Below are 21940 nucleotides of genomic sequence, written 5' to 3' on the forward strand. Positions count from 1 at the left end.
GTTTTTCTATCGTGGTTGTAATGAGGCATCCAAGCCAGCCGGATCAGGACAGCAGCAAAGCGCAAGGTTTAAAGCAGTTGGAAGGAGTGATCAACCTGAAGCAGTAGTCAAAGAACACAGTATAGCACGAAAACCAAGACACTTGAGCTTAGATACCATGTCAAAATGATGCGGAACAACGAAAGGAAAAAAATAGAGTTGTTATACCACAAAGAACTGAACAAAAGAACAAAAGCACATGAACTCAAAAGTAATGAACTAAAGCGATAGAAGGAGGGGAAGGTGGCTGCGAGGGACTATCAAAACAAAACCACATAATCAAGATTAGCAAGAGCGTTATCAAGAGCATTAGGTGAAGGCGTATCCCGACCGTCGTACAAGGAATGATCCATGTACCAAAAGCACAAGAGTGCATACAAAGGCACGGGCAGTGGGCAATCACCAGAATGCTCCCAATCTTCCCCCCTCTAGCAAGATGCAATGAGCATGTATGAATGATGAATGAGAGGGAGGAGAGGCAGCCTATAAAATGAGCAGTTGAAAAAGCAATATTAAATAATTGCACGTCATGATGAAGGCAAGGTCTGGGCAAGAAGAGAAATCTTCTACGAATCTTTTGAAGAAAGGGATCAAGTCCTTCTCTCAAAACTTGAGACTACCTTCTACCCTTTTTGCGTTGACATTGTATATCAAAGGGAAATCGTACCTGCCATGCCTTGCAAAGTTGTAGTCAACTCCTTGTTGCCTAGAACAAGGCATGTAAGTGGGGTTCTCTCTTTTGGACGGTAGCGAGCTGCAAAAGGCCACCCATGCTTCCATCTTGTTATCCAAGATGTTGGTTCTCCAGGCAGATTGAGACTCGTAACCTTTCACGGTTCATGACACCTCAAACACCTTGTCATGTCAATAATCTGCTGATTCACATTGCCACAATCCAGGATTCTAAATCTTTTTCTCTAGCCATCTTTTTCCTAGCCTTAATGACACTTGAATTACCTTCTGCACAACTATCAAAGACAGCACATTTTTCAGCCCACACGGAAAGTTAAAAGCAACTTGCATAGGCGATTCCTGAGCCTCCCATTGTTCCCAAGTGATGAGTTCTCTATCCCAACCGATCGATAGATACTCCCCTCTCTACGGAAAGGGTATATCTTGCACTGGTTGAGTAGTAGCAGTGAGCTTCCTTTTACTTCTTTCCACCCATTCTCTTCTTCTCTACATGGCTTCCGTAATATTTCTTGGAGGGGTAAGTCCTCTTTCTGTTTCTGTGGCAATTTCTGGTTGTGGGAATTCCCATTGCTCATGTTCTTCCTATTCCTAGTCTACTTCAAGCGCAAGGAGTAATGATAGTGGTACTTCCATAGTTTGGGCGGGTTCTTTAGTGATGGCTATTCCAATCATCTTCAATTCGTCTGTAGTAGAGAGCCCCATTTCCCTAAGCCTCTGCACCTATTCTTACTTGATCATGTTGTACTCTCGTTGGGGAACTCTCACCCTAGACTGTGTGTAAGTGCCTACTTAATGAGTTGCAACTTCTTCTTGAGATTGTCCATCGTGTCATCCTCACATGGCTTCCACACCTCAAGTAGTGTGTTGATAAAACCTAGCTGTCGAAACTACATCATTGCTTCAATTGTCTTAGCTCTTTCTACTTCCAAGCTTCTTTCACATTCCACTTGTGCTAAACAAGTGGCCATGTTCTACAAGGCGTTCACATTCTTTTCTTCCCACTAACTCACTTTTTCCTTTGCTATCTCTAGCCCTTGGTTTTGCCATTTAGCAAGGATTTCTAGCATGGCTTGCTATTCTTGCCAAGTTTAGGCAAGGATGTTTCTTTGTTGCACTTCATGGCCTAATTGCTTTTGGAGTTGGAAGTAGTTATGTCCAGATTTTTCTATCTCATTTTCCAACTCTAATAGCTGGCGGGTCTTTTGCTAGGCCTCCTCTTTGGCTCGCTTTGCCTCATCCATCTCCCTTATTCGTTGTCCTTGGACCTTCTTCATCTCCTCTTGTTCTACTTCTAACTTAGCTTTGTCTTTCATGGCTTGGGCATACTGGCCTTCAAGCCACGGTTTTCTCTTTCTACTTTACATTTTTCCTGCAACTCTTTATATCCTTTTTCCTTGTCATTGCCTTCCCTTACTACAGCCAATTCTCTCTTCAAACTGAAAATCTCTCTTGTTTTCTGTTGTCGATAAGTAGCATGGGCTCTCTTTTGCTTTTCTAAAGCTTCCAAGGCTAGCTTCCTCTCATCATCTAGCTGATCCTTATGCTCTTCTAGCTCTTTTAATAGCTATTCCAAACATCATACTGGGCTTAGGGCAGTCATGGATAAAGAAGCTGAGAACCCTTCCACTCTTAACATTTTAGGCACCTTTTGACGACCAAACTCTGCATCCATAACTACCATCCATTTAATACTATTGGCCGCGGCTTCTTCTGATCTCGCCTGTGAGGGAGCGGTAATTTGTGTAGCATGCTAATAGGCCATGCTCTCTAGTCTACTTCTAGCCAAATCATCTACTGTGGGGCTAGGACAGGTGATGTTACGACTACAAGTGAAGGAAAATGCATTTCTAGTGGAGCCTTCCCTGTGCCTAAGATGATTGGTGGCCTAGCTACAAGTCCTGTTGCACTGGTACCTATCTCTGAAGACCCTCCCATGTTGAGAATCACTAGAGCCAACTCTTCTACTCTTGAGGATTGCTCTACTGATCTTCGAATCCCTAAGGCTACATCTTCCTGCTCTTGCTTTCTAAGGCGCTCCTCCTCTTGTTGTTTTGTCCATCGTTTGCCTTCCTCTCTTTTGGAGGCTTCTTTCACTTTTTCGAGTTCTTTCTCCTCCTCTGTCAAGCCGTTCTCTCATTTGGTTGATACCCTAATGACAAATTTTTCCCCTTCTTTTTCTTCTAACAGATATGGATTGCAGCTTGTGACTTCTATTGTTGTTGCTGGGTTTCTAGCCTCATGTACTGTGGATCTTGGAACCTCTTGCTCCTCAACTCAAGTGGTTACTCTAGTGCCATGGCTTGAGCCTAAATATCAGTTGTTATGCGCCCATGCTAAGTCGCTTCTTGTTCTCCAATTGAGCTTGTCATGGGGGCTTCAATTGCAGCTCTTTACTGGGTGCTTTCTTGGTTTGAAGCTTCTGCCATCTAGCAAGTCTTCTCGCATTCTCCTCTACCTCCTGTTGCAATCTCTTGATTTCCTCTTGCTCTTGCTCCTTCGAGGATCCCTACTCTAGAGTTTCAGTACAAGTGAATGACACCTCCTACATTGCTATGCCTTGTGGTTCCTGTACTCATGGTTTTGCTCTTGGATGTGATTCTCCGATGACTTCTTGTATAATGGTTGTTAATACCCCATTGAATCCTACCAGAGTAGCCTTGGTTGCTTCCTTCCTCCTTTTTGCCTCTCTGCTTGTTGCTCACACGGATCTTGATTTCTTAGACTTGTGCGTCAAAGCTCAATGCCTTTGCCACATCATGGATGGTTTTTATGATGTGGATATTGAGATTTTTATTATCCATTGCCCAAGCAATCATACTTTCTAGCATTGTGACATGGATTCTATTCATCAGGGAGTTGTACCTATTTCAAGAGAATAGGGCATGTATCAATTTAGTTTGAATCTTAATTGAGGGATCCGGGATGTCCTCCAACCTAATGCCATCATTGGTGAAAACCTTCTGCTTGTCCATCCCTAGCATTGCATAGACGTCTCTCTTTGGTCGCTTCTCTTGCTTATCTGGTAGACCCAAAACTTTGTGCACCACCATTGGATTAAGAAGGATCTCCACCTGTTCTTATCCATGGTTGTTGTTCACTGTAATCAATCCACTATGCTTGTCAGGATTGTAGATTGTGAGAAATTCTGTGCATTGCTAATAATTTATCTTCCCTTCAAATTTCTCCATATACTTATGCAATTCGCATTAGTCTACTAAATCTCTAGCATCTAGATTTTTGGCAGTCGCTTCTTTTAGATTGTGAATTTGTTTATACTACAAGTGGCAATAACCTTGAACTTCTATACTCAGCTTGTAGTCTACCTGTTCTCCTTTGGAAAACAATCTTTGGGACTTGGTCATCCTTTCACATGTGGCTTTGTCTCCTTGTCCTACCATACTCAAGGTTTAACAACATCTTGTGATGAGTTTTCAAGAAGTATTGAATTTGTTAAGAATGACACATATACATACCATTTGCCAAGAAAAACTAAAGCTTCACACCTTGCACAAGCACAAAGAAAATCGAAATTCCTACCTTAAGGCTTTGTGTCTCACACAATGAAATTTTCGCATATCAAAAAAGTCAAAAAATGATTCAAATCATGCCCAATTTACAAACTTTAAGCAAAGTTTATGCAAACCCCTCCTCACCCCTATGAACTGCAATACTTCTAAGATTGCGCAAGGGGTTATAGCAACTATGTTTGCAACCATCACTCTTAGAAGTGTGGATTGTAATTCATGGTAGCGTAATGTTCCATATCCTATGGATGGTTATCGATATGGGTAATATAGATTAGAACATCAATAAGAAGGTCCGATGAATTGATTTGACTAGCAATATGAAGCTCTTCTTCGCTAAGGACTTGATCTATGTACGGATGTAGCATCACATTATCTTCAAGCATGCATTTATGAGTGAGAGCAAGTACCCGAACAGATGTGGAGGCAGCATAAGTAGAATTGTACTCTAATGTCTTAATGGCACGTTGTTGGTTTGCGTTGGTCACGATTTGACATTCCACTCTTTACCATTGCATTCGTAGAGTGAACCAATGGAATCAGTCTATGCAAGACAATCAAGGTTGTCTAGTTCATAGAGTGTGATCTCAACATAGCTTCGTTTGAAGGAGGTAATTAATCTTCCTTTCAGCTTGCTCCCATGAAACCCGAGTTGCAATAATCTTCCCAGCGATTAAAGTAGCCTTGGTGAAGATCAGTTCATATTCTTGTCATGAGCATGGTAGAGACCTCACATCATCTGCGGTGTTTTCATCAAGGAGGCCTAGGTCAAGTCATTCGTAGCTACAGGCAAATAGAGTGAAGGTGTTATCGAGCCGTCGAATACATGTGACTATGTCGTCGCTAGTATCCTGTAATATTCCACGTTAAGGAAATAAATGAGATTTATGGAAATTTTTTTATTCCCCCCTTATCCCTCCAGCCGACTGACGAGCTGGAGGGGGAGGGGAAAAGAAGGAGCTATAAGCTCCTTGGTGGAGCCTTAGGAGGGAGGGGGACCATGCGTGATGACACGCCGTGAGGAAAGATCCCCATCCCTTCCACTATTTAAACGAGGCGGGGGGGGGGGGGGGGGGCCGCTGTAGAAATGAAGGCGGAGCCGTGAGAGAAGAGGCCGAAGAGACAACCCTGCCGGATTGCTGAAGGAGGAGACGCCGTCGTAATCCGTCGCCCTAGGCAGTCGTAAACCATGCCCCTGCCGCCGTCAGAACGCCGCCTTTGGTGTTGGTTCTCTTTCCCCCCCCTACCACGTGGTTCTGAAGCTGTAGAAGCTTCTTGGGGGGAAGCTTCTAAGGGGGCTTTATAAGCCCCCTTTCCCCCCCTTAAAAAAAAAAGAACCTTCTAGCCCCCCTTTCACCCCCCCCTTATGTTTTTTTAAACCCCCTTTGTTTCCCCCCCCCCCCCCCCCTGGAATTTCCCCCCTTGGGGTTCCATAAGGCCCTTGTTTCCCCCCCCCCCCCTCTGGTTTTAATCCCCATAAGCCCCCTTGTTCCCCCCCCCCCCCCTCCCCGGGTTTAAATTCCCCCCTAAGCCCCCTTGTTTCCCCTCCCGGTTTTAATTCCCCCTAAGCCCTTGTTTCTTTCCCCCCCTTAGCTCTTTAGACTACTCAAGTCACACCCATAGGCCTACTTTGTCCTTAGGCTACCTTGCAGACTTTCATTCTCTTGCATTAATTCCTTCATTCACTTTTTAGATCTTTTTGTGCAAGTGCTCTCTTAGTTGAGCTTTGTGTTCTTAGTTTTATCAAACAAGCCGGTGTCCACACACTCCCATGTCCTAAAAATCCAATTCATCATCATGGCCTCGTATGATATCCCGTAGGGGAAAAGTAGCCGTGAGAGAAAAGATAGGGAGGGAAGGTAGAGGGAGTGAAAAGAAGGAGTGAAGGAGAAAGAGTGGGAAAAAGATAAAAGAAAGGGAAGGAAGGAGAATAAGTGCTTTCTATTCCGTCTACCCCAAGTCAAAATCCTACAAGGGTTCCGTGGTTGCAAAAACCACAGTCCCCCATAAACTTTTTTTGGATCCAAAGAGACGGTGGAATTCTAGACGAAAGAGAAAAAGGCTATCTCTCATTCGAACTACGATGCCGCCGAAGAAAGTCCAAGGTGTAGCTGCGGAAGGGTCAGCCCCCGGTATCCATGTGGATATCTCACCCCAAAACCAGGTTTTTTTTTTCTTGGCTTTAATTCGGTTTTAAGTCGATCATGCAAAGGAAAAATGTTAAGGATAGGATATATTTGTTCGAGTTATTTGTAACAAAGGAATTTAGCTTAGGAATGACGATGTATAGAATTTAGCTTTCTTCAAATTGCATCAAGCATTATAAAATTACAAGCAAGATTAACCATTTACTATAGTAATATATTCCTAAAGTGTAGAAATTATATCTTGCACCATTAGTCTTATTCCTTTCGCAATGATTCATGGTAAATAGCTAAATTCAAGAAAGGTTTCTTTCGATGCTCAAATTACTAGGGAGTTATCTTTGCTAGTTGCACATCTTAGCAAGGAAATTGTTGTTATTTGGCATGAGTTCATCTTTAAAGAAAACGGAAGTTAAATGTTAGGAATTAACAAGTATAAAAATTAGATATACGAACTCATTTGGAAAGAAAATGTAAAAGGGGACTGCTGGATGACACTCTGTTAACACTTTTCCCCTGCTATTTGAGGACTTGGGACTAATAAAGTGTGTATACACCAATTTCACAGCTAGGCCTTTTTGTCCCAAGGAGTATTGTCGCTCTTTGTATCACCTTGGCATTATGCTATATGCCAAATTAAACTGTATTGATTGAGAAAGTAAATTGTCACAAGGATAGTAAAACCGTGACAAGACGATTAATATTACCTTCCAAAAGTTAACTAAACCAATCTAAACATAGAAACATTCATACCCTAAACACTTGACTACTTTCCTTACTGTAGGGACAATAAATTCATAAAGATAAGAAACTAGGGTTTGTCCCTAAGGTTCTTAAATGAAGAAACCCTAGGCCTGACATACGTCAGCTTAAAGAATCTAAACAGATTATTCCATCGCAGGACTTGCGCAACATGTATGAAATCATTTAGTCTTGTGATTGATTCACAAGGAGAAAAGGGAAAAACCCTCATCAAGGACGGCAGATCCTTACGCAAGTTATCTTGCAAAAAGACGTATTTTTGGATATCCTTCTAAATAAGGAAAGTTGTAAACCAGAAACTAGCATATCTAAGGTACCTTAGGGTTAACCAAGTTGGGTATGCCCTACACCGGAATGTAAGAGATCTTGCCAAGTTACAAGACACCTTGGGAACGAGTGCTGATACACTCAAAAAGGAAAGAACACTTCCTTAGCAGTTTGCCATATAACTGGGTTGATTAATGGAAATGTTTGTGCTTGCTAGAGATTTTAGGGCTCTGTTTGAATTATGAATTACAAATTAAATAAGTAACTATACTTCAGGTTAAAGGCCTGAAGGGAGAGGCAGCTTCAGTTACCCCCGACTGCCTGCCTGACCCTAACCAAGGGGGTTGTTGACCGCGCCGGGAACGTGGACCGAACCCGCCGCGAGAGGTCTCTCCGTTGAGTTCTACTTGGAGCAGGAGGATGCTTGGGTGCCAGGGGGGGCTCTGGCCGTAAATCCCTCGCCTTCCGGGTCCTGCACAAGAGGCTAACGTGACTCGGGATTGGATCTCGAGGCCCGCATACTAGTTGACGGGTGGTAGCTTGGAATAGTGATCCCTGGAGATTACTGGTTAGCCTTCGGGCAGATTATGGACAAGCCTACGGGCGGAACTCCTTGTATTTCAAAGATAAAATGATGAAATGTTAAAAGAACTTGCTTGATGTTGTTTTTCTATGTCACGTGATAAGATTACGTTAAGGAACCAGTGCTTAACAAGTTTAATTAAAGAAGCTGATTGTTATATGTCAAATTAATGTGTTAGATAATTACATAACTAAAACAAACCGAGGAAAGTGCGGAGGATGGGCCATGGGTCCGTCCTACGGTTGGGTGGTCCCGGTTAGCCGGGAACTTTTCTCAAAAATCTCGAAGAACAGCGGAATGATCATCATCATCAAAAAGAATAACGAGAACGATGACCTAGAGTTACGTCTTACCCGATTTACGTTGTTTTAGGGGAACGGAATGGGACTATGCCTTATGGCGGAGAGGTTGAGCTTTGCATCCCTCTCGTTTCCCATTCTCCTTGAACCAAGTGCAGCGTGAATCCGCTTCGGACCTGGCGTTTCTGCGTAAAGTAGTTCGCTCGGGTCTGACGCTAGTTGCTGTTAGCTAATGACCCATTAGGAAAACCCTAATTCCGGTCGATCCTAAGTGGGAATGGCCAGGATACTTCCGCTACATGGCAGACGCGGGAAGAACTAGATCGCAAAACCCGTAACATTCCATGGGAGTGCCGGGCGGAGCTTTCTAGACATCCTTTCCGATGGACTGCTAAGACGTGTCCTGGATGATACTAGGGGACACGTTACAGTTGGTATCAGAGCCGACCAACAACGGAATTGTTTTTATGAGATCTCAATAAAATGAAATAAAGAAATTGTTGCTGTCCAAACATTTCCTCATCTTCAATGCTATCTTGCAGAACTATGAAGCGTGGAACAAGTTTTTGGTGTTTCGGGTCATGTTTATGACTGCAATGCATTCTCCGCTTTATAGACAAAGAATTGGGATGATGAACATCCTGGAGCAGATTTATAATCCATCACCTTTATACATAGAACGAAGATGGACAGGGTCTTCAGGAATCTACTACATAGCCGCCCACCGGTTTGCTTATCTACAGACCAACCTAAAGAGGATCAAGTGGTTCGAAGACTTGAAAGTCGTGAAGCTGTTCATTTTTGTGGAAGCTCACGTAAATTCGACTTTACATATTCAAGGTCGAAGGGTTGAAATGAACTCATATGTATATAAGGAAGTAACCCGTGTAATCCCAGTCGACAGGATTAAAGTGTTGGGCCGCCATGAGAAGTATGGATTCCAATGAAAAGGGTATCCTGAACTTCCAATGAATTATCAATTCCTAAAGATCCATGACCCAAAACCCTACTATTACACAGTTCCTGTAGACAAATGCAATACAACGTTGTTCTCCCCAAACTGAATGTAATGATTGGATTATCATCACACGAGACGTTGTATAAGGCTACGCCCATGTAAATATAAATAAAGACTTCTTTTATCAATATCTGGCTGTGCATCAGAGTTGTTAAAAAGTTAAGTAGCTTCATTATTTACGAGATAGCTGAACTAAAGATAAGCTAACATCAATTATCATATAATAACGTTAAGAAAACTTTTATCCAGGCACAACCCCAGGTACAGGTTCCAAATTCGCCCCCTACATCAACAACTGCTGTGACCCAGGAGAAGAAGTTCCTCCTCAAGCAGATAAAGCCACCCGAGTTTGACGGGAGAGGCAGATTCGTCCAGTTTGATGCTGAAATTTGGATTGAATCTATGGAGGATTACTTTGAAGCAGCTGGTACTGCACCTACCAATCAGGCCATGCTCGCCAAGTTAAAACTCACCGGCGAAGCCAGACTTTGGTGGAAACAATGGTGCAGGGATCAAGGGACTTTAGAGGGGTCCGTTACCTGGGAGAAGTTAAAGAAAGCCCTGCAGGGGAGATATTTGCCACCTGCATATCGTACGCAGAAAATGAATGAGTTCTACGAGCTAAAACAGCTAGGACTCACTCTGGACGCATACTACTCTAAATTCGTCTCACTTTTAAAGTATGCGCCACAAATGGACATGACGCAGCAGGTGTCCAAATTTTGCGCGGGCTTAAATCCACCCGTAAATACCCGTCTCGAATCTATGCGTCCATCAGATCTTCAGGATGCACTCATTCGAGCGGCACCTATAATTCAGGAGGTGCAAGCTAGACCAAGGGGTAATAAAACTTGGTCCTATAGTGACCCGAACAGAGGAGCATTCAGACCTCAAGTGAAGAGAGTTCAAGGTCACAATCAGGGACAAAGGAAGAAAGCAAGGACAAATAACGTCAACAACTTTGTTCCTACTCAAAGTAATGGCCGAAACCTCCGATGTTTCCACTGCAACGAACCCGGTCACTTCAAGAGGCAATGTCCCAAGCTCAGCGGGGGACATCGTCAAACGCCTTTCCAAGGTGCAAGCCGCGGTCAAGGAGCCGCCACCCGTGGAAGAGGAAGAACTGCCTGCATTGCCAATAGGCAAAGATGCGAAGAAGAACATGAGGAAGATCCGACTATGGAAGCAGAATTCGAAAGAGCGACCGTCCATGCTGCTTTACACAAGAAAGGGCCGAATCGTCAGTTCTCGGTGATTCAGACACCGTCGGACTATCAAGGTAAAGGTTTCAAAACCTTGATTGATTGTGGCAGTACACATTCCTTTATCTCACCAGCATGTGCAAAAAGATTAGGAATAGCCACAGTAGAAGCACCTACCCTGCTTGTGGAATTGGCAAACGGTCGTGAGGTAACTTGTACCAGGCAAACTGCTAAGGTGGAATTCTTTCTGGGAGGAAAGAAAACCTCAGTCAAATTCAGAGTTATGAATTTAGGTATCCATGAGTGTCTACTCGGGATGGATTGGCTTAAGCCTAATGACGCCCACATCCACTGTGGAAAGGGTCAAGTTTCCTTTCGAAACTCTGAAAGGGAATTTGTCACAACTCAAGGTGAGGCAGGAGTGCCAAGAATCCAATTAGCCAAAGTATCTCGGATCATAAAAGAAGTCAGAAAAGGATTACCCGTTTACCTGATCAAACTCAACAAGTTAGATCAAAAGCAAGAGTCTCATGAAGGACCTTCTTGGCTAAAGGAATACGCTGACGTATTCCCTGAGGAATTGATTGAACTTCCGCCTCCAAGAGAAGTAGATCATGAAATTAGGCTAGTGCCTGGAGGTGCACCAATTGCAAAGAGACCTTATAGAATGTCCATACCTGAAGCAATTGAGTTGAAGGAACAGCTCAAGCAACTGTTGGATCAGGGTTACATCCGGCCTAGCAACTCACCGTGGGGAGCTCCAGTACTATTCCAGAAAAAGAAAGATGAGACACTTCGACTATGTATTGATTACCGAGGGTTGAATCAATCAACAGTCAAGAACAAGTATCCTATTCCTAGAATAGATGAGCTTCTTGATCGTCTTCAAGGTGCAAAGATCTTCTCCAAGATTGATCTCAGGTCAGGTTACTATCAGATAAGGATCAAGGAAGAAGATATTCCAAAAACGGCCTTCAATACAAGTTATGGGCACTTTGAGTTCTTGGTTATGTCATTCAGGCTTACAAATGCACCTGCCACCTTCAATAGATTAATGCATGATATTTTTAGACCATATCTTGATGATTTCGTACTTGTCTTCTTCGATGACACTTTAGTCTATTCTAAACAAGAAGAAGATCATGAACCTCAACTTCGGATTGTCCTTGAGACAATGAGGTCCCATAAGCTGTATGCAAAAATGAAGAAGTGTGCATTCTTCAAGCGTCAGATTGAATATCTGGGATTCATAGTATCATCAGAAGGAATATCAGTAGACCCAGCCAAAGTCAGAGATGTGCTTAAATGGCCAATACCAGTATCCGTCAAAGAAATACGTAGCTTTCTTGGATTGACAGGATGGTATAGGGTCTTTATCAAAAACTATGCTTTGATTGCAGCACCTCTTACAGACTTACTAAAGAAGCAGACTTCTATTACATGGTCAACTATACTTCCTTCAGTACCCATCCCTGCTACCTCTGGCAGTGATCTCCCTGGGTTTCTCACTTGTAATAACCTGTTCAGAGCACATCGAGAAGGATCATTGGACATATCAGTTCCCTCCCTGAACAGTCTAGTCTCAGGAGATGCAATTCCTTTCCTTTGTAAAGATATTCAAAGTTCCATTGAGTTGTCAGTGACAGCCTGTGTTCAACAGCTGTATGCGTCTTTTTATGAAGAACTCATGCAGTCTAAGGACCAGTTGCATAAGGCAACATCCGAGTTAGCTTCTGCTAAGGATACCCTAGCAGATTTGTTTAAGCAAATGGAACAGCAAACCCAACTGGTTGCCACCCAAAGCAATGAGATCTATTCTTTGAAGATCCAGTTACTAGAGGCTCAATCCCAGGTTACTAGCCTTTCAGAGGAGAAGGAGAGGATGTCCAGCGAAGCACAGGAGTTCCAAGCTATCTTAGATGACAAACTTTCAGCTTTACAGATTGCTAATGACACAGTGGCATCCCAAGCCTCCCAAATCAAGCAGTTGCAAGATCAACTCGCAAAGTCACGCTCTGTTCCTCCAAGCCCTAATGTTCCCTTGATTCCTTCTCTTTCACAGCAAGACTTGGCTGCTCTTCAGAGACAGGCTACTTTGTGTCCTCTATTCCAAGATAAAGTGGAAAGATTGCAGTCCAGAATGGACTTGTTATGGTCTACCTTTGAGCAGTTTCAGGAATATGTTCTACCAGACCATTCTTTCTTTGTCCACTACCACTTACAGAAGTTGGTCTTCTACATGAAGCTTTCCACGATGGATTTACCTCTTCCAGAGGATGGCTGGAGTGGGGCTTGGTCTGCTGAGTTGCTGACAGAGGTAGTCAGGATGGTGTTTGAAGATTCTGTCACGCCAGACACCATGTTGATGTCATACATGTATCTACGAGGAGACTTGTTAATTCCAGATGAGGTGGATATGGCATGGTATGTGGGGGATGTGGTCTTACAGGCTGTTTTGTATGTCAATCATTTGGAGTTGCGCATAGCTGACACGTTTCAGAGTTATTCCTCCAAAGTGGCTGATTGTCATGATAATTCTTGGCATCCCATGATTGATTCTGTGGTCCTGAATCAACGACAAAACACAGCTCCTACCTTTGCCCAGAGTACTAATCAACTGAGGACGGATCTCTTAGCCTATCTTTCAAAGCATAATCCGTTTGATGCTACCTTCTTTTATGCCTATCATCGACGATCTCTCTTAAGACCTTCTATTCCTACCCTCCTCTATTACCAACAAATGGCTCACCGATATGCTATATATCTTTCCCTTTGTCAATCTAATTCCACAATTATTTTACCCCTTCTTTTCCAACCTTCATTTTTCCCTCAATTTTCCATTTTTACATACTGTTCCTTTATTGAGGATAGGGTATTTTCCCCTTCTCCACCCTGTTCTTCTCCATCCATTAATGTACCCTCCACATTTCCTATTTATTAGTTAACACCCTTCCTTAGTGATTCCCTCCAAATTTCTGCCACTCCTTCTTTAACCTTTTCTTCCTTTTATGATTTTTCCTATCCCTCACTTCATCCACTTTTCCTTATTCCACTACCCTCTCCTAACACTTCTATATCTCAACCACCTCAGTTGGTTAGTGACTGTGAAGGGTTTGATAATCAGATTTCCAGAAGAAGGGGATGGAGTTCGGATGATTCCCTTACAGGACCTCAGATCAATTGGCCAGTAATTCCAGGAGAATGGACAGCTTCCAGTCAAGCTTATCAGAACTATGTTCATTTTGCTCAGCAGTATTCACAGTCTGCAGATCCCTCAGTGAGATTAACTGCTCACTTTGCTTGGTACCTGGCGTATATGCATAGGCACTCTCATAATGATTCCAAGCCTATTCCAAAGTTGTGCATGAATATCAATGTGAGCATTGATTCCCAACAGCTGGATATATTGTATTTTCATACCCTTTGTTTGCCTAGCAGATACCTGGTCCTGTTGGAAAGGATGTGCTGTCTTCAGTTTTTTCAAAATCCTCCTAAAAACTTTGTAGATGAATCCTTGTCTATGGATCGTTTCCGACAACATCAATCTTTCAAGAGGGATCATCTTCATTGATACCTTTCCAATGTATGGTGGATGCTTTTTAATGAAAATCTCTCTTTTTGGAGGAGTCATTCAGATGGTTGTGTTGTATTAGTGTTTGTGTTGTGAGTTCATTTATGTAAAACGAACGTGGTGGTTTCCTATTGGATTGGATTTCGTGCGAGCTACATTTTGGAGAATTGTGGTGATGGGGTCGTGGTTGGAGAGTTGAAGCTGATGCAGATGAAGAAGAAGCAAACTCTTATATCCTTTACAAATTTGTTGTGATTTTTTAGTTTGATAACAGGTGTTACTGTATAAAGGGTTTTCCTTTCTTTGTATTTTTATATCAGATACAGGTTATAAGTTGAGGTCGTGGTGGATGGATTCTTTTTGAAGAGATCTTGACGATCAAAGTTGAGCTTTTCCCTGAACTTGTATTTCCTTTTTCCTGGGTCGCGAGGACGCTTCCTTATTAAGTGTGGGGATATGTTGAGTATTGAAATGACTTGTTTTTTGGCTGATTTTTGTTGTTTTTGAGAGTTGAATGGTTGATTTTATGAGATGATTGATTGGTTTGGAAGTGGTTTGAGAGTGTTTTGGATGATATTGATTGTGTTTTGGAAGTTCATGATGTTTATTGGTGGTTCTGTGATGTTCTGATAGGTTCTGATTGGTTCTGTATACCTTCTGTTTTGTTCTGTTTTGCTCTGTTTTGGTCTGTGAGAGTTTGGAATGGTTTGAGTATGAGTTATGTGGTTTTGATGACCTTCTGTAACCTTCTGTAGGTCTTCTGTAGAGCCTCTGTTTCTGTTCTGTTCTGTTCTGGTACTGTTCTGTGACTGTTCTGTATGCTTCTGTATGTGTTCTGATGGATGAGAGTGTAGCTTGGGAAAGTTTTCTAGCCTTGGAAAGAGGTGAATACAAGTGCAAAAGAGCTGAAAGAAGTGAAAAAAGTAGTTGTTGAAGACTCAAGTGAAGACTAGAGTGAAGTGACAGTAGTGAGCTATGAAAGGACACTGTAGTGGCTCTGGTGACTCTTCATATCAGACATACCTCTTGGGAGGGGTATCCACGACCTAAGAAGGATTATTGAGAGTGATTTTGAGAGATTGTAGTGAGGATATGATGTATTATTGATGGAGTGAGAGAGAGAGAGTCAGAGATAGCCAATTCTACTCAAACAGAGTGATTGTATATGAGAGATTGAGAGAGAAGACTATGAAGATATTGAAGATGAATACTATGTGATGTATTTCCATTCAAAGATGGTGTATTCCTTTGCTTTCTTTGTTCTATTGATGGATTTTGTGAAGATGTTGAAGAATATGGTTGATTCTTTCAAATCCGTGGGAGATCTACATGATGCTGCATGAAGATTTGTTGTGCCTGGTGTTCTTTTCTTCATTGTGATCATATGAAGCATGATAAACAAGCTTGTTGATGATACAAGATAGATTTTCTTGCAAGAGAATTCCCTTTTCCTTGGTGTTCCTCTCGGGGCTCCACTCATCCTTAGTCGAGTCATCGACACGCTAGCTAGTGGATAGCCTCCGAATATAGCAAATGCAAACTGCAAGATGATGTCGGATATTGAAGACTGACATCTAGATCTGGAAAGCTAATGCCTAATGTGAGAAGATAACACTAGGATAGGAGATGGTCAAAGAAGGCAACAAACCACAATGTTCTCCGATAGGGATGTAGGTAATAGTGGCATGGAGAGAGAGGAGTATCGGAGTAATGGAAAAAGAGAGAAGAATGACTAAAGAGACAACCTATTTATAGGCATAAGCTATCTAAGGTGATGTACCACTAAGTGGGCGCCACTGAAAAAGTGAGCAAAATGTGGACACCAGCCCTTTTTGGGACTGCCAATGCAAAACCCTAAATGAGATGTGTAAACTGAAGAAGTGGTTTCTCAACACTCTCTCTCAGGCCTAAAAAGGGATAAAGAAAGAAGAGCGAAGAGAGATATAAAGAAGATATAGAGAATCCCGAAGATCCAAGCTTTTCACTTGAAAGGTAACTATTGAGCTAAAACATGCTTTTTAGTTTATTAGCATTCTTAAATAGCCCCAAAACACACTTAATTAATGAAAAATCCTAAAACGAGGAGCAGTCCAAGAGAGTTTCAGTGGCCCCCCAAAAACCCTAATTCTTTGGGGCACCCTTCAACATCTATAAATAGACAGGCTTCCCCCATTCAGCCTATCCCTCCCATGTAGGTTTCTCACCCTTGTGTGCAAATCTCAGCCATCAGTCTCCCACCACATGGCAGTCCAGCCTTCGTGACTGCTACCATCATCTCGTTCTACTGCTGCGTTTTACTGCCCTGTTTTACCACGGCATTCTATTGCTGCGTTTTACTACCGCGTTTTACTGCTACTTTTTACTACGGCATTATACTGCGACGTTCTACTACAGCATTTTACTGTGGCATTCTACCACTACATTTTGCTGCTTCGCCCACATCATCAGGCATCATCCATCATCCTCTGTAGTCTCCTCACACTCTAGTGATCAACGTTTGGTGTTTCTCCCACTCCGACTGGTGGTCACAGCACTTGGGATCCGTTTCCGATGGATGTCACTCTCCGATACACTACTCTACCCTTGAGTATCTATACACTCTTACATTCATTTGCAGTATTCATTCACTTCAAAGTTGTGTTCTTCTCTCCCCTCTTCTGTTTGTGTTTGAGTTTCTATATTTGAGTTTTGAGTTTTGCGTTTAGAATTTGAGTTTTGCTTTCTATGTATGTATCTGTCTCTTTGTGTTTCTGTCGTGGTCGTACACTTTGTGTTTTCTCAATGCAAACCCTAGCAGTTTTCTTCACAGTAACCTGTAGTAAGGAACAATAGATGGGATGAACTATAGAACCCGACTCCACCTCGAGAGAGAAGCCACTAGCTTCATAACTCCATGCTAGAAGAAATTTGAAGGCCTCGTCACCAAGTCGCAATGCTGAACCTCCAAGGCTTCGATCTAGATGGTACCTGAAGATCCTGCATATCAATAGAATAAATGACTGCTTAAAGACAACCGTTCCCAAAGAGTAAATGGCAAGTGAATAACTTCATGATGAGTAGGTGCCTCTGTGAACGTGATGAGAAAGTGGTCCCCTCTGAAGCCGAAAAAGTAGGAACCCCCTCTGAGGGCGAAGAGTGTACATCCCCCACTAAATCCCTCTCTATGAGAGAGAGAGAGAGAGAGAGAGAGAATCTAAAAACTCATGGATCACGGACTCTAAATCATCTGATGACAAAGAAAGTGTCGGCCGAAGAATGTATATGGAGCGTCAAAGATGTTGAAGAATTCCCAGGGGTGGCCTCTTGAATTGGAGTAGTCGAGGGTGGAGAAAGGTGAGGCTCGTGCTAAGCCAAGGGTGGTAGGTTCATAATATGGTCGAACAGCCCGACTAGACTACCTTCCCAAGCTATAAAAAAAAAATCCCTCTAAAGCCATCGTCAATCTATCTTTTACCTAGTCAAAGTTCTACCAACTACCATTATGCTCTTTGTCTATCATCTGTCTAAATCGCCATCTAGGCTTCATAGTGGAAGCGCACGGATGGACAGAGCCATCTTTGTATTAGTTCATTTGAAATAAAAGTAATTTCTGCTCTTCTCACATTTCCTATGTGTTCTCTACTCCTTGCTCAAATTCTGTCCGCTGTGCCGTGTAATTTCTACATGGTATCAAAGCCCAAGGGGCTCTGAGGAGTAAAGAGTACGCGAGAGACAAGGTATCACAACTTTGAGAAGTGTTGCAGGGCAAATAAAAGCTGAACAGTCCATGTTGGGACAGGTCTTTTGATGAACATGAAGAACCATTGGACTACAAATTCCATTTGCTCCCTGTGCCGGAAGAAAACCAAGTGTAATGCTATAGACCTCCCGACTGGTTATTCTCTCAAGCAGTGTAATAGACATCCCCTTGTTGCATATTTTAAATTTTTTTATAGGGAAGCCCCTTACAAGACTACTTTGTAGTTTGCATTTTGCCTTGGGATATTTTGTTCCGACGAATCTTATTAATAGAATTTCTTCTGTTCTTTGTGGGGGGGGATTGTACTAAATGCAACTGGACAAGACAAAGAGAATGCTACTTTTTTGAAACCCTTGCAGAGCTGGTACTCACATGGTCATTTTCTTCAGATTGGTATGATTCCCTACCGCTTGGGGTAGCTCTGACAGCACATTTTGCTGCAAGACAACCGCATTTTGTACGTAAGAAGCCAGCATACTGTGGCTCGCGCTGATCCCAAGCTCCAGATTCTGTATTCTGGGAACATGCCGTAGGATCATGCATCTAATAAGAGTGCGTTTCAGCTCGTGTTAAGCTTGAAAACCTTCGTTCTCAGCTGTGATCCTAGCTATGGAACTCCCCAAATAAGAGCTCTGTCTCTACTTGAAATAACGAACTCCAAACTTACCAGACGGTAGGGAGATTGTTGCAGTAAGCCTGAACAACTATTATGACACAACGTTAGCGTTCGCATCTTCATCGCTTCGGACGCCTTTCTGGCGTCTATCGTCGAATTAACAAAGGAGCGTACAGTCACCTGGCATAAGCACCCAGTATATATATATATTGACGTCCTGACGGGAGGAATCGTGAAAGGTTCGGCCCACAACTAATGAAACAGAACCTTCTTATTTTGGTCAATGTTTAAATTGGTGGGCTGGGCGATTATAAGGCCTGTTACACACTGGGCTGCCAACTTGTTCCTCGTAAAACTCCCAAAACACTAATAGTAATCTTACTACTAGTGTGAAAATTTATGTCAAAAAAAACTTTAAATTAAAAAAAATTGAAAATATTTAATTTAAAAAATAAATTAACTAAGAGAGAGAGAGAGAGAGAGAGATTTTTTATTTAGAAACAAATTTAATTTAATTTAAAAAAGGAGAGGAAAAAGAGTGAGAGAAAGCCTAGGCCGTACACATGAGAGGGGAGGAGGGGGATTTAATTAAAAAGAGGAGGGAGAAGATAAAGGGAGAGGTTATTAGTGAGAGAGAGGGGGTTTTAATCTTATCTTACTACTCTATTATTTTGGTTGTAGGTTCGAGAAGCCCCAAACCTCCAGAAGGTTTCCCAAACTTACCCCCTCCCCAAACCTCTAGAGGGTTTCTCGAACCTATCCCTTTTTCGAAAGAGATTACACATGAAAAAGAAGGAGTTTTAATCTAACTACTATATTATTTTGGTTGTAGATTCGGGAAGCCCCAAACCTCGAGAGGGTTTCTCAAACCCTACCCCCTTTTTCGATCCCCCTTTTTAATTGAATCCCCCTCCCCCTCTCTCGCGTGTAGAGCCAATGCCAATCTCTCTCTCTCTCTCTCTCTCTCTCTCTCTCTCTCTCTCTCTCTCTGTGTTAAATTAAATTTTTTAATTTAATTTTCAATTAAATATTTTTAAAAAATAATTTAAAGCTTTTTGACATACTTTTTCACACACTTTGAGAGGGATATAGAAGAAGAAGAAGATAGAGAGAAAGGGGGAAGAGAGAGAGAGAGAGAGAGAGAGAGAGAGAGAGAGAGAGAAGGAAAAGAGACCAGAGAGAGGGAAAAAGAAAAGGGAGGAGAGAGAAGAATAAGAAGAAAAAGCAGAGAGAGAGAATTATAGAGAGGAATGATCAATTTTAAAAGAGAAAAAAGAAAAAAATTTAAAGAGAGAGAGAAAGAGAGAAGAAAAAAAGGAAAAAGAGGAGAGGGAGAGAGGGGGAAAGAGAGGAAAAACGGCGAGAGAAGAAAAGGAGATAGAGAGAGAGAGAGAGAGAGGAGAAGAAGAAAGAGAAAAAGATGGAGAGAGAGAGAGGGAAAAATGATGAAAGAGAATAGTCTTTTTTAAATTAGACCATTTTTTACATAGTTTTTTACTTAGAGAGAGACACAGAGAGGAAATAGATAATTTTAGAGAGAGAGGAAATAGGGGAGAAGAGAGGAAAGAGAAAAATAGAGAGAGAAGAAAAAATATAGAAAGAAAAAACTTAAAAGAGAAAGAGAGAGGAAAAAAAATTTGACGAAGGTGATTGCCTAGAATAGTGCATCCACTACCATGGGTACTGCACTCAACTCAGCTCGAATGAAATCTTGGAGAAAAGACTAAAATTTAAAGAGAGAAAGAAAAGAGAGAGAGAGAGAGAGAGAGAGAGAGAGAGAGAGAGAGAGAGAATAAGAAAAAAAGAAGCAAAAACAAGTTTCTTGGTGGCATGTGTTGATTCCACGAGGTCTATTAAGGTCTCCTAGTCTTTTCTCCTTTCTTATTTGATTGCATTCTAGCAATAGATTTTGTGTTTCACTGTTTGATGTCTCCTGATCTTTATGAGGAGAATTTGCTGCAAGGAGAAGTGCTGGCTACCTCCTGCAGGTTGTTGGACTGGCTTGGGGTTGAAAGATTTATCTAACTCTGGAAGTTTAAGATTCCTTATCAAGGTAAAGTTTTCATATGGAGGTTGCTTATTGGGGGTCTTCCAACTGGGGATGTGTTGCGTGCTCGCAAGGTCTCTCGTGGTCGCTGTGTATTTTGCACTACATGTGATGAAACATTGCGTCATCTCTTCGTCTATTGCCATGTTTGGTGCGCAGATCGGACGCAGATAGCTCACGTGGTGAATCCCGGAAGGTCCCCAAGAACAAAGTACTCTACTTTTTAGCACAAAAACCCATGTAAAAGCAAGCACGACAAGAGCCAAGAGACAAATTGGGTTCAATCTCCCCCATGCCTTGTGTGAGCGCTTCATAAGGCATGTATTTAATGTATATTTCCAATCTTCATGCTCAATAATAGCCCAATTACAAAAATATGACAAGCTTTTAGCTTTTGGGTTTGCTTTCTACCAAAAATAGGAAAATAAAGCTAATGGACGGTGCCCATAGTGTCTGGCACGCCCAATCTCAATGTCCAAATAGAAATAACATATCCAGGCGCATAAGCGCATACAAAATAATAATAAATAATCGATGTCTCAATAGACATAACAAAATATAGGCGTGGCGCCTATCAAAATCTAATCCAAGAGTCGAAAACCCGCTAGACTCCAATGCTTTCCTCCGCCAGTGCTGCTATCTCTACACATCAACTGAAGCATTCACAATCGTTAGTAAAATAACACAATTAAACCGACAAAAGTGAATACCTAGCAGTCTTCAGCTACATAAATAAATCAACTGGTTAGAAATAAATCCTAACCTTAATTTATTACGAGTGCGCACTCTAAACTCATAAACGTTTATTAATTTAATATGCATTTTGCGGAATCACCCGCTATGGAATCACCCATGTACACACTAAATTAATGAAACGCCCGAAAAGGACAGGCGTCCCCATCAACTTCTCGCACAAAGAATCCTCTTTGCGTATGAGCCCCGGTCATCTAAGTTTACGGAATCCACCGTAAAACCTCACGGAATCCACCGTGGAATATGCCTCCTGGCATCATACCCCCGGGGTGGGATAGCAATTGACCTCAATTGCTATTAGCTCAATGTGGAGCTAACAGAGTGGGGAAAGCATTTAGGTCTCTAGCGTGCATCCATTGTGCTTCCTCTACAGGATGGTTCTTAAATTTCACTAGATATCTAGAATACCTTCGGCCAGTTCTAGTGGTCATGTAGTCAGTGTCTATAATGGCTTCTGGTTCAAGTATTTCAGTCTCTTCTTCTAGTAAAGGTGGGTTTTCATAGACAGGGTGGATAGGTAATTGGCCTCTAAATGGTCTCAACAAACTAATATGAAATGTATTATGAATTTTCCAATGAGATGGCAATTCTAACTTGAATGCATTGTCATTAATCTTATGAATGATTCTAAATGGTCCGTAGAATCTAGGAGCTAACTTGACAACTGGATGTCTATCTACACT

The 21940-nt window shown here is 42.1% G+C and overlaps 1 protein-coding gene across 7 annotated transcripts in view; it reads right to left on the minus strand.

Moving 5' to 3' along the window:
• Positions 1-18694, minus strand: part of LOC148038330 (uncharacterized) — a 75828-nt gene extending 57134 nt beyond the window's left edge. For all 7 annotated transcript variants that reach the window (XR_015689367.1, XR_015689366.1, XM_087670668.1 and 4 more), the window contains exons 1-2: positions 18509-18694; positions 18214-18357 (exon numbers count right to left, since the gene is read on the minus strand). Coding sequence is in view for 5 of the 7 variants with exons in the window: in XM_087670668.1 (XP_087526794.1) it covers positions 18214-18357; positions 18509-18580 (216 nt within the window). In the remaining 2 variants the exon portion in view is untranslated. The remainder of the gene's footprint in view (positions 1-18213; positions 18358-18508) is intronic.
• Between the last annotated feature and the right edge of the window lie 3246 nt (positions 18695-21940).

Source organism: Lygodium microphyllum, chromosome 3 (genome assembly GCF_053477565.2).
Source record: "Lygodium microphyllum isolate KBCC chromosome 3, Lygodium_microphyllum_v1.1.10, whole genome shotgun sequence".
In the NCBI taxonomy this organism is placed as follows: domain Eukaryota; kingdom Viridiplantae; phylum Streptophyta; class Polypodiopsida; order Schizaeales; family Lygodiaceae; genus Lygodium; species Lygodium microphyllum.